Source organism: Catharus ustulatus, chromosome 16, assembly GCF_009819885.2.
Source record: "Catharus ustulatus isolate bCatUst1 chromosome 16, bCatUst1.pri.v2, whole genome shotgun sequence".
NCBI classification, from domain to species: Eukaryota; Metazoa; Chordata; class Aves; order Passeriformes; family Turdidae; genus Catharus; species Catharus ustulatus.
The window spans coordinates 6,683,325-6,696,810 of record NC_046236.1 but is presented as its reverse complement, the minus strand read 5'-3'; the positions used below and the strand labels follow the sequence as shown (position 1 = coordinate 6,696,810).

The window sequence follows — 13,486 nt, the reverse complement described above, 5'->3', positions numbered from 1 at the left end:
GACCAAAACTCCTCAAACAACAGAAGATCAATTCATTGCTGTGCAGCTTACTGAAAAGAGAGCAACTCAAAGTTTAATTATTTGTAATCCAATAGCAGAAAATCATAGCATTTACAACTCCAGTTTCAGCTATTACAGCCTTTTTATATTGATTAGAGAAAACAAACTATTCCTAACCTTCTTGTATCTGTTTATTCTTAAATTCACAGTGAACCTGCTGTTCAAATCTCTAACTTCTCCCTACTTGGCGGAGAAGGATTTGATTCTTTTTCTGCTTTGCAGTCATTTTGTGCAGCAACTTCATTTTCAAATGAGTTTTTAGCACACAGTAATAAAGATGATGAAAGTCACATTCACATATTTAAAACTATTTAAGTTAGCACACATTACTGAGATCCATTATTTCAGGAAAAATTGCACAAACTTGCTATTTCACTACCTGACAAACAGAAACATACAACTCTCGACAGTCACTCAAGTCAACTGTACCTCATCTCTTTTTTAAAAATACAGACTGCAAGTGCACCTCTCATAGAAACCTGGCTGTACTCTTTAGGTGGCTTTGCTTCTCTGTCCCCTAGAGACAACCACCAGACAGCTTCCTCAACCTACACTGGTGTTTACATCTCAGAACAGCAACAGAAGTGGCTGAAACAGCCAGCCCAACATGCTACTCCTGCAATGCTTTCTGTTTTGAGGCTTAGAAAGCCTCCTTGGCTCAGGTTCTCCTGGAACATCTGCATCAGTCTGTTCTACAGGAGTGGCTTTCAGATAAAAGAGACAGACTTTCAGAGGCAGACTATTTTCTGGCAACCCTTCTTGGCAAAGTATCAAAACAATCCTGTAAGTTGGCCAGCAAGTGGAAGTAGCATCTTTACAAATTAGTAGCTTTGGCACTCTCTCAATGACCCAAAGTATTTACCCATTCTTCCACTCAGTATCAAACAGTTGGGGAAGGAAGATGCAATGTAATTAGATTACCATTCCAGCAGAGCCAGAGCTCAGTGATCTGACCATCTAACTGAATTTAAAATTAAATATATGCCCTTACAGCATGTATTTTCCTCTCCAACAGTTACTTCCATCTCTCTAGAACTACATTCTGTTACTGTTACACTGGCATCTAATAGAGTCACACTCCAGTCTGGGCTTTCCAATGCAAGGAGTGGAAAACGTATCCACATCAGTACTGCTTCCAAATGAGTATCATTTCCAAGACACTGTGTATGACTCCTCAATATAAAATTAAGCTTTTATCTAATCAAGGACCAGACTGATCTCCAGGGTTTCACCCTTTCCTAAGTCAAGGCATCAGTGGAAAACCTCACCCAAAGTTTTTCCCCTCATAATGAAACATCCCATAACAGTAAGGACAGTTACATTAGTAAAATCTATTTTCATTTAAATATATTATCAACTAATTACATCTCCAGATCTGTAAAGTGAAATAACCAGAAAAGTATAAATGTTTTAAGTAATATTTTTCATTATCATAATCCCATGTGGCAAAAGAATCCTGATGTTTAGGCTGAAGTTAAGGAGAGGTACTACTGCACTTGAGAAACAAAGTGGCCACAAGATTTTCAGAACCATTTTCTCTTCACTAGTTTGCATTCTGTAATTACTGCTGGGGTGAGGGGACAGTGCTAAGATCCCACTCTTTATGTGATATGGTATATAAGAAGAGTAACTCAAAATAACAATTAAGCTGTTAATTTCAAACTCTCTCATTTAGTAACATTAACTTAATTTGTTCTCGTCAGGTCCCTTTATAATGCAGATTCTCAGGTCAAAGTTGAAGAATTTCTGGGATTGCTCTGTTGTTGAAGGAAAACAAGGGAGCAGACACATTTAAATAATTTTGTAAGTAGCTAATAACCTAAACACAGCTGGTAGACATGCTGATATATTTTCTTTAGATATACATAATTAATCTTTACACTTCCTCCTCCAGGAAGTTTGTCAGAATGGTACTGACATTACAATGAAAGAAACTACTTACAGTCTGGTCCTTCCAAATTGAGATATGGTATGTCCATTACTCTCATAAGAAATAGCCTAGAAGCAAAAAGCAAACTATTAGCAAATTTCTGCATGAACACCTTTTCCTTTTAATAGTTTACACATTTTTTCTGAAGAAGCAGAATTAGCCATCCTAAATTTATCTTAAGGTATGTTAAAACAGACAGATTCTCTAAGCACAATCTCTTATCCAACAACTAGATTCAAAAGTTACTTGGCAACATGCCAGGAATTTTACTTACTCAAGAAAATGAGGGCTAAAAAGGCCCAAAATGTTATGCTGAAAACAATAAAGACAAGTGGGGAAAAAACATTTAACAAGTGGCAATTCTGAGCAGTAAGAGCCCCTTGCACAGTGGGTAGTTCAAATGCTGCCACCATTCTAAATATACATAAACCTCCCAATTTTCTGAGCACTTCAACATGCTTTAGATAGAATGGATCTTAAAACCCTAAAATTGCAAAAGCCATCATGACTTCTTTGGAGATAACTGGATGAGTCTTTTCCTCTTTAACATGTAACTGAAGAGTTTCTCAAAACATTCAAGAAATGCTTTCAATAAAAGTTCTTATTCAGTTCTGAAAACTATTTCCTTCCAAAGATGAACAGCTTAAAATCCTGTCATAGGTACAGATGCCACATTGGTGTTACAAAACATTTGCTGTGTATAGTGTTCATTGGAAGGCCAAAATAAGTAACTTTTTCATCATAACTTTAAAAAGCTTCTAAAATTCTTATCAGATTGCAGTTACAGCATTCAACTAAGTAATAACTGATGTAAACAGCTAGTCTTTTTAAGTGTACAGACTGATTTGTAATTGTCTACAGATTCTTTCTATCATACCACACTCACTAGTAGCTTCTAAAAGTTTCAGTATCATGGCCTTACGATTCCTTGTATCACTGATAAGTCTACTAGAATGCAGTGGTTAACTTGGTTTTGCTACATATAGGAGAAAAGAAAGTCTCAAACACTGAGGTAAAATGTACTGTATGGAAGGTTCACATGTGAGCCACAGGCTGTGAGAACTGGCATGGGTTGTGCCACACACTGTCCCACCTAATTTATCTTCTGAGTCTCAGGAAAGGTACAGTCTAATATGAACTGCATCCTCCTGAACACTGCAGCACCTAAAAGGAACTTCATCAATAAAAATTACAAACATCTGCATCAATTAACTTCAGAAACTTCACCCATTCCAACACAGCTGTCTGTCTAAACTGGACCAGGAATGGCTTCACCCAGAAAACAAGGAGGCACAGAGATCCCATCACAAGAGTGTCTTTACGGACTTAAAGGGGAAAACAGAGGGAGCACAGGACACATCCTCCAAGGAGCAACAGAAGGGATGAGACTATATTCCAACTCCAGTGGAAGACATTAGGCAGGATCACAGCACCATAACAGGGCACCCAGCTGGGCACAACAGAACTGGGATCTGTGCTCTGCCAGTAAGCTGGACTGCAGACTGCCAAAAGATGCTCAATTTGATTTATTACCTATGATTTGTGCTCATATCTTCATCTGAAATGTCAGTGCCACAGTTAGTAAGAGATACAGCCCTCTTCAGACCCCAGTGCAGGGGATAAGCACAGCCTAAATAGACTAAATAGTTTATCTACTGGCCAGCAAAAGCAGTTTAGTCTTTGCTGGGTAGAGGATGTCCATCATCCATGCAGGACAGCAAAAGTGAGAGGTTTTATTAAAAAAAAAAAAAACTAACAGAAAACCAGGTAGGTTTGTTTTAAGCTGAGCTATCTGAACAAACTTTTGCCAAATTGTTGGAACCTACTACATTTTAAAGCAGTCAAGTAGTAAGTTTTGTAGGTTTTCATAAAAAATAAAGATGAAGTCTACTAAAAACACAACAAAAGCTTCTGGGGACAAGACTAGTTAAGCTCCCCTCCCCCAGGTTTTATCATATTGAGAAAGCAATACAGATCACAAGAACAGACTTGTGCCAAAAAAAATACATGTAACTGAAATAAATAGGATTGGTTTTTTATTCCAGACAAATCCTACATTTATTTGTTTGTCCAAACAGTTATGTCACTAAACAGCACATACAAACACAAGTACTCCCTGTAGTCCAAATACTGATTTCAGTCTTAAGCACACTTCAGGTGTGTTACAGAAGTGACTGCATCTTGTAGTACTAACTTACACCACATGGATTATGAACACTGAGTCCAACATAATCCATAATTAAGTATCCATAAGTATGGTTCATCTATCTGCAGAACATTTAAATTAATGAGACTTTCCTGGATGGCAGTATAAACTCTACATTAAATTAGCTCGATTCATGAAATTGTGAATTAATATTGTGAAAAATCAGTGTCATGGCTACATTTCTTTAAAAGCAAAACAGACCAAGCCAAAAAAAATGTTATTTCCTACACTGTTTAGGGACTACAGCCAGATCACACAGTCAGAGGACAGAGATCCATTTCTCAAGAAGAACTATGAGGTATTTTGAGGAAGCTACTTGGAAGACAATTGTTTCTGTGGCAAGTCAAATAAAACGAGGAGAAGGCGATCATTGTGCCAGTCACAGCAGTGCATAAATAGTCTCAAGGAATCAACATTGTTCCTCTGCGCTGAGCTAGGATGAAAGTTTTCACCGCTGTGTATGTGGTGAACTGTGCAGAGAAATTGATCCAGCTAACAAAAGAAAATACTTATTTTAAAACCCAGCTCAGTTTATCAGTCCAGGTCAGTCCCTACTTCAGCCACACGTGGTTGCAAGCACAAGAAGAGCAACTGTTTACTCCTACACTGTCAGTGGGAAGTTACTGGTCAACTGGAACAAAGGCACACCAATCTCATTTTGCAGTAATTTTGCTAAGAAAAGTAAATTAATATAGAAAAGCTGAGGAGTTTCCAATACATGCCAGAGAACATGTTTCTCCCTATGAGAAACCTTCTACAAATACAGCACAAACCCAAGCGATTTGCATGGATTTTGGCTTCTGATACCCATTGTATAAAAAACATTTCTAAGCTAATTTCTGTTTCTACAGACCATGATGTTATTCAGCTCAATAAAACATGGTGTTCTCATTTCTCTACACCTCTTCCAGTCCCTGCCTCCAGCTACATCAAAAGAATAAAGAGCATTCAAACAACCCAATGAGATACAAAAGAACATTGTCATTAAAAGTTTGTGAGGGGCTTGTGGGTGGGGGCAGGAAGATATGGAGGAATTATTGCCCTAAACCAAAAAATTTCAAACCAACTCGAAAGCGTGAGAGGTAATAACAGTATCCAAATTATACACACAAGACTTTAGATACTGCAATAAAGAATCCCATCATCTCAACTCATAAATGTTCATTGGGGATTACTCACAGCAGACAAAAAGATTTTTCAAAGATGTTGTATATACAATAAAGCACAAAGATTACAGAAATGCATCTCTGGAATTCCTGGCTTATTGAGTTGTTTATCATATAACGTTTTGCATTATGCCTGAAAGAGCCAAACAACCCTAAGGGAAAGTCTGTTTTTAATCAGTACCACTCTCACAAAAGCCCTAAAACTAAAGATTTTTACCTATATTCATCATTAACCTATATCCTGGCCATCACTCTTGAACAGCCAGCCAAGAAGTTCCATAATTTTGCTGACATACTGAAAGACATCAAAATTACTCATGAAAAAAATGTTATCTTCATTTGAAATCTAAGCTCATAAAAATCAAAGCCTGATTTTTAAATTTTAAATTACTAATTTAAATCATATTAGTGACAAGCCCATGCAAACAGGAACCATTTCCAAAATCCTAGCAACAACGTGAAAGTTTAATCACTAAACTGTATTTAAGTATTATCATCTAATACACAGAGATCTTGAAATTAGGGCTTTGAAAGCAACCCAAAGAATCATGGTCTGTTTTAAAGAACATTTTCAAAACCATCTGGGTAATAGTTCAAACTCAGAACATTGCTTCAAATAGCTGCCTTACAATAAACTCCTCTTGTCAGCTTCTTTCAGGAAAAACTTGTGACACGAGGTATAACTTTCACGTGTTTAGCTTACTGTTTGCATGTTGTAGTTTGTGTTTTGCTTGAAGAACATGACTACAGCACAAAGGAAAAGGTTTCCTTGTTCTGACTGCTGCCCACAGGATCAGGTAGAACTTCTGGAGGAAGGAGGAAGAGAGATTTTTTTTCTTCCCAGCAGGAAGAGAGGATGCTTAGCTAAGGAAAGATTCTACACAAGTAGGTGTAGCACAAAGCTGTTTGGCAGCCCAGAGCACACCTGCCAAAAAGCAACCAGAAGCAACACACTCACTAAGGGACCTTTAGGGAACTCTGAACCGCAGAGCCCTGGGTGCTACTACAGGTGCTAAAACATCATGTGCTGCAAAGACTTGCAAGGACTGAATGAACAGAGTAAAAGACTCATTTAAACACCTCACAGCTCTGACTTCTGACATGTACTTAAACCTTCTTTATTTAAAAAAACCAAAACTGTCTTGTATGTTTGGTTTGTTAGTTTGCATTATAGGAGAAAGAAAAGTAACTTTAAAAATACAAGCCTTGGCCTGTTCCTTGACCTGTAAGGAAAAGGTGAGACAATCTCACCTCTAGGCTCTGACTTAGGTGATGTGGCAGATGTTAGAATATGGCAAAGCTTCTAAAACCATGTGAAAGTAAGACACAGCAAGTCTTCCAAGTTTCCATGATTTAAAAATAACATATAGCTTCTCTGAAACAAGAAGCTACAAGTTCTGAATAATGGCAGAATGGATAAACATTCTTTTCTTGCAAACAGTAATTCTCAGTTCTTGGTTTAGAAAAAAAAAAAAAAAAAAAAGCAGCTGCTCTCCCTACAGTTTATTAACTCTTCCTTTCTTTACAGTCAGGCAGTGTTAACCCTGAAGCCAGAACAGACGCAGCAGGCTTCCTCTCACTCTCACAACTCCAAAATATCATTCCTAGAGGAATGTCACATTTCAAGCACACAATTAATCTGAAAAGCTTAAATTTAATCTACTATTGTGACAGCTGTAGAAGTTGCTGTACTTGTCGCAAATACCCAACTTGTACTTTTTGCAAATATGCATCTCTAGAAATAATTTTGGTTAATGATTGAAAAATTAACCTGCTCAATTGGCACCTACTACTTGGCATGTGTATGTTAGTGTTCCTGAAAACAACCTAGTGACAAATGCCATCTTAAAATGAAATTGTTCAATCTTCACCTTCATATTCAAATCAAGCAGTCACTGTGGGTCCATGTTTCATCTAGGGAATATTTGTAACATCTGCTAAAATATATGGAGTTACTGCCTCACCTGTCTCACTGTTAAAAGAATCACATAACTGCTGTCACTATAATGATGTGATTTTCAGAGCAATGAAAGGTGAAAGCCACTGATCACAATGATTTCCTCATTTGTGTGGGCCATCTGAAGCTAAAATAATTAATTTTGCCAACTCTTGTATTATGGGTTTGAAAGGATGGAATTTCTCCCGAATTTAAACCAACAGAGTAAGCACTAGAATATTTTTAATTTCAACTCCTTTTCCTTTATATGACAGATTGCAGCATCTTTAGAAGTTTCCTAAGGTAAAATCTACAGATTAATTATGTAAAGGATCAACTCTGTGCATAAAGGTTTCTAGATTCTCCAAGTCTTACTTCAATTTGTTCAAGGAGTTTGCATGAAGCAAATGCAAAAGAAATAATCCAAAAGCAAAATACTACTCATAGCATCATCCCATAAATCATACATGTATATTTCTTATGCCATCTTAAAAACAGGCTCCCTGACAATGTTAATACCAACCCTTTGTGTTACTTGGACTGACATTACCATAGGGATATTTTAGTTTTTCCAGACTGCTGAGCACACTCAGTTTTTCACTACCACCAGTTACTGAGGGTCCTACAACATAAAGAACACCTGACCAGTTTTTCTTCAGTTCCACTACTCCCAAAGCTTACTCCAGAAATTATTTTCTAAATTGTAAATATACCCTCAACAGTGGCATGGGCCAGGCCATTAAAGCAGTCCAGGTACTCTTCTAAGTGTCCTTTCACAGGTCAGCAAAAAGTAAATCATCCTCTTCAAAAGAAAAGGTATTCATAGCCTTTCCAGCATAACCAGCATGAATCAGAAAGCCAAAAAAACTTGAGTTTAAAGAAAAATGCAGTTAGCTACTGATTCCAAGGCTAGAGGCAGATCTGGTAAAGCTGGTGTTGTACTTCCATGTTTTAGCAGGTTTTTTATGCAACTACTTACTTGTTAAAAAAAGGTTCAATGAGTTTTGATCTAGCAGACACATGGTTTTTCGGAGGACTGAGGAATGAACCTGATGAATGAAGAATAAATTCAGTATGTAATAAGCAGCTACAGACAGCACTAGGGAGAAGGTTTGGAAAAGACTTCACACAGACCTAGGAAATTAGCCATGGAAATGAAGCACAGTCCAGTAATGTAAGCATCATATCCTGCTTCATGGAGTTGTTCAGATGCTGTATCATAACTTGGAAATCCTTCTGCACTTTCTGAGGGGAAAAAGACATTTATAAGCACATTATCAGAGAAGATAAAGGTAGTCCTGGGTGCTTACCCACAGGTTTATTTTGTCAGAGCGTAACATCATTTGGGGAAGTTTATACAACTTTCAGAATCTTTGAATTTACTTAAGTTCTTAAAAAGCAGTTTTGTCTGGCATTTTTAAATAAGAAAAGGTGCATAAGACAAAGTCTTTCCTAGTAAAAAGCCCTTAATCCCCACACCTAAACTGAAGTATTAATTGTAAGACAATGACAGTGGAATCCCCCGTAAAGAGTATCTTTTTTTCAACTTGCATTTAAGACAACACTCAGTCTAATTGAAAGCTTTACTATTAACCTGTTTGCCAACCATCTGTTTCACCTATAGTCAGATTTTTCAAGATATTTAAATGAAGACTAAACGAAGTGATTTAAGGATATCTTTATTGACAAATGCATTTGGTGTTTATGGTCTGTACATTTCAGCAATGTAAAAAAGTACTACTCATCTTGATTTTGATCAAGCATTGAAAATTTCTCTCTCAACATACTCCACTCTTCAGTACTACTCTCCCTTTTCTAAATCAGTAACTTAAGAAAAATTCCAGAACCTTGAGCTAAGTTTGCCCTTTGATTAAATATCCTTGTGTTCACCTCAAAGTAAAAAACTCCTTTTCCTACTAGAAGAACTTTAGTAATTTCTAGAACACACGACTGATCACTACTGTGAAGTTTTCTTGGTTTTGTTTGTCCAAGCGCCTCTTGGAGTGCTCTGGCTTTGATCTGAAGGACAACCACCAAAAGAAAGTTTTAAACAAATTTCAAATTAATCTCCAAAAAATCAAGCTAAAAGAAAAAAATCCATCATTAGAAGAGGATGAAACTGCTGTTTACTGAACATATACATTCATTTACTGTCTGGATTCCTATTAAGTTCCAGGTATATCTCTAAATATAATTGCACTGTATCTACAGTGCCCTCATTTCAAGTCCCTTCATCAAAACACTAAATATTAGCAGGGGAATTTATAATTCAGACCAAGAACAAAAATAATAAAATGTAATTTTGTTTCCTTTGAAAGACAAAAACATTTAAGAAATATGAGCATTTTGATCTATCCTTACCAACTTTAGGAGGGCTGAATGGAACCTCTTTTAAACGCTTTTCCAGTTCTGCAAGTGATGTATTATTAATGATCTCCTGCAAGAAAAGCCATCATTAATTGCCAATGCCAAGCACATTTTCCCTGGAAACTGAAATCAAATAGGATCAAAGGAGTATTTACTGCTGCCACCTTGTGTTCTCTAAGGATTTACACACAGCCCTATTTCAAACTAATGCACCAGAGGTGTGTCAAGAAAAATTTCAGTTACCTTGCCTCACTTACATCATAATGAGTCATAAGCATTTATTAATGCTGCTCAGAATTACTGAGGGATTATGCCAAAGTGATATTTCTATTTGAATCTGGTTTTATGCAGGGTACATGTGGTAAGGAAAAAGGTAGCACAAATAGCAGGTCAAATATTCTAAATATTGATCATAATGGTTAAAGGCTTTCAAGGTGAGTATTGAAATGTGCTTGTTAACTGGACATTCTTGAATAGTTTTACAAGTGTAATACTGCTGATTTAAAGTAATACAGAGACAGTGAAAGCAGCCTGACAATCAGAAAGTTGCTCCTATACGTCAACTAAAGTTGAGTAGCATCAGTGAATCGAGTGATGAATTATATGCATAAAATAAAAAGCTATAAAGATGCATTACAGATTAATTCCTCACTGAAGTTTTAATTAAATATATGTTGTCAATCAGTACAATGGAAACATCCAGAATCAACAGCCAGAGAAAGCAAAACACCTCCCACAATCTTTCATAAAGTTGTCTGAGATCTATGAGGACCAGATTTCCTTTGGTTCTCAATCAAGCTTAGCTGTTTACACTCCTCAAGTCTGTAGACTGAAAAGTTACCAAGAACTAAGTACAATGAAGCTCAAATGATTAATTTGGCATCCCAAAGCAGGACTTCATAACAACAGCCTAAAACCCCAAGCATCTGCTGTAGAATCACAAATATCAACATAGCTGTACCAAACATAAAACCTGTGGAGGATTCCTACTTTTCAGAATGCCAAAGCCTCTATTCTCACCACAGCAGTGTGCAACACAAACCTGACAATACCTACGAGTATATTTAACAGCACTTCTTTATGCCATGCTCTGGAGTCCCAGAGCTCTGCACAAAGAGAGATGCTGCTTCCACAGCATGTTCTTTAATTAGTTCAAAGGCATATGGGAAAACAAGAGCTTATGAACACTTATCTCAATACCTCTTTAGAGAAATAAAATTCATGCTGTAAGAGATTTTAAAAGAAACCTGTAATTTTTTTTCCTCCTGCTGACTACCCACTGAGCAAAGGCCACAAGAGAAGCTAATGATGATAAAGCATTTTTCCAGACAAATCTATATCAGCATTCACAGTACTCTAAGGCTTTGAGCATACAAGCAGCTTCCAGATCCTATTTGTTCATGAACAGCACCTTTTTTATCTCCTGAAGGGACACACTACTTAAGAAGAAAATAATCTACTATTCTTATTTTACCTAGTAAAAACTCTACATATTTTGGAATCTAAAGCTACCAAGTTACCATAAAACTTCAAACACAAAAGTCACTAGTAGGAAAGCAAAAATTTGCATTCTATAAATTCTGTATGTTTAGATAAGGAGTAAAGAAAAATCATTCTTCTACAATAAAAGGAACATCACAGAAAAGATTATTAGAGATCTTTCTCTACAAAGAAATACAATTTGTTTCAATACACATGTACTAGTGCAATTTCGCATCTTTAAATTATTCTATAACATTAATTTACCTTAAAAGGTTGTGTACTTGCCATCAGTTTAGTATCCAGTAACCTAGAAACGAAAAAAGAGCTAAATAGGTTGAAACAGAAGAACGCCCATTTTGCCTAATTCTCAAAAGTGTTTTAGTGTATTACCTGGGAAACAGCAGATACACCCTACTGAAAATTACTGTTGGATTTGGAACAGCCAAAACATTCCTTGGCTTTGTTCAGGAAAAGGCATGAAAAAGGACAGCAACCAAGGAACAGCAAGAGATACAAACAACTAATAACAAATAAATCTTGTTCCAAATGAAGTGTAGATTCAAAACATCGAACATCATGTGAAACCCAGGGAAGAAGCAAGGGTGCATCTTCTGCCAAGAAATGAACCAACAGCACTGCTTTTCTGAAAAAAAGCTGCTCAAAATGATGTTTAAAATTGTATTTACCTAACTTGATTCCAATTTCTTTTCCAGTATCAGTTAGGGTATGTGGCTAGGACAAAAAACATCAGCTTGCTAAAACTACACCGAAATGGTTAAAAGTGTGAACTAAGAACTTACCGGGGAAAGACACATGATGTTACTTCCTTGAACTCACTTAGGTCCTAATTTAACATTAAAGCAGAAGATTAAATCCAAGTCAGTGAACTGTTTACAGTCTCAGGAGGACAGACAGCAGTAGCTACAATTATCCAAACAGCCTCTAAAAGTGAACTACAGTAACTGAATTCTCACTGTAAGAGATATATTTGTCTTACAACCATAGACACCACCTGCAATTACACACAACTACAGAGTACATATTTCTGATTTGTCTGTCATTAATAATAAAATGTTCTGTCACTGCCAACACCTTATCCTATTTTTTACCCTAGGCTACTTCTGGTTCCAGCCTAGTTAACAGCCTTAAGTGTTCCCAGCATTTAGTGTTTCAATGGAACATAAGCAGTCCAGGTACGCAGTGACTGCCTACAGGTTTAGATCTGCTAAAGAGTTAAAAATATGCGAACCAATGACAATTGCTTACATTCCAACACCATCCACACCAGTCCCAAACTTCTTTTTCCCATCTTATGATCAAGTCTTTCCCCATACACACACAAGCCCTTTAGCACTGCAAGTAACAATGTCATGTGAGCCATCCTTCCAATGGGATCTCTGGCTTTCTCCGACGTTTTTGGTGCCACTACACTGCTTAGTTTAACTAAATTGTCCAGTCATGAACTGTTAGGTTGCCCTGCTGCAGTCAAAGTGTGCTCCCTCCAATTATTCTGACATTACATCTCTTCACCACAGTAAACATCATCCTGCTACAAGACTGCTTATCATTTTATGAAGTGTACTGCATCATTTAAAAACACACATTCCCATTTTGTAAACTACAAAGGAGAAAATGCCATGTAAATGTGCTGAAACTCCACACCAGTATCTTATAACGTGTCAGTCAGTTAAATATATCTAATATAAGCAAAAAACCCCAATGCTACTATCTGATTTGAATATTTTAAAAATGCAAAGGAGAACAATCCAGCTAAACTTTCTACATAAATATTTACAACATTAAGGCAGTAGCCCAGAAGTAACAAACAGATTCTTTGAAAATACTTTTTTATACTTCTTCACTGACTGACCAATCTTCCGTTCAGAAGAAAGCATGGAGATAAGACTAAAAGACAAATACATTAAGGCATTTATTTCACCATCTGAACACTAAAAAGATTACTTACATCAGGCAGGGGACAATAGAACTGATGTATGGTGTGCATAACATCCAGCAGCATGTTGTGGCCAATAACAAGCTTGCCCTGTGGAAATAACATTAAATGTCTGTTACACTTCCAGGTCTGGCCATGGCAAAGGGAATCTGTGAAAACCCCTATTCCAGATGCCAGCCAAGGGAAATGCACATCAAACCTCCCCATTTCCTCTCTGCCTGTCCCCCACACTCTCTCAGAGCAGCCACTCCTCTTTCCTCAACTCCCACCCATTTATCACAGGCTTTCACAGCAGCTTCATATGTTGAGAGGATGCACTAGAACAGCTACTTACAACTTGGTTTCCAAATATAATCTATTTAAGATTGAAGTCAAAGCATTTCCC

The 13,486-nt window shown here is 36.9% G+C and overlaps 1 protein-coding gene across 2 annotated transcripts in view; it reads right to left on the bottom strand.

Moving 5' to 3' along the window:
• PARN (poly(A)-specific ribonuclease) overlaps positions 1-13,486 on the bottom strand; it is a 43,514-nt gene that overhangs the window by 20,637 nt on the left and 9,391 nt on the right. For both annotated transcript variants that reach the window (XM_033074371.1, XM_033074372.1), the window contains 7 exons: positions 13,114-13,191; positions 11,948-11,991; positions 11,412-11,454; positions 9,660-9,735; positions 8,433-8,543; positions 8,278-8,347; positions 2,003-2,058 (listed from right to left, as the gene is read on the bottom strand). In XM_033074371.1, the coding sequence (XP_032930262.1) occupies positions 2,003-2,058; positions 8,278-8,347; positions 8,433-8,543; positions 9,660-9,735; positions 11,412-11,454; positions 11,948-11,991; positions 13,114-13,191 (478 nt within the window). The remainder of the gene's footprint in view (positions 1-2,002; positions 2,059-8,277; positions 8,348-8,432; positions 8,544-9,659; positions 9,736-11,411; positions 11,455-11,947; positions 11,992-13,113; positions 13,192-13,486) is intronic.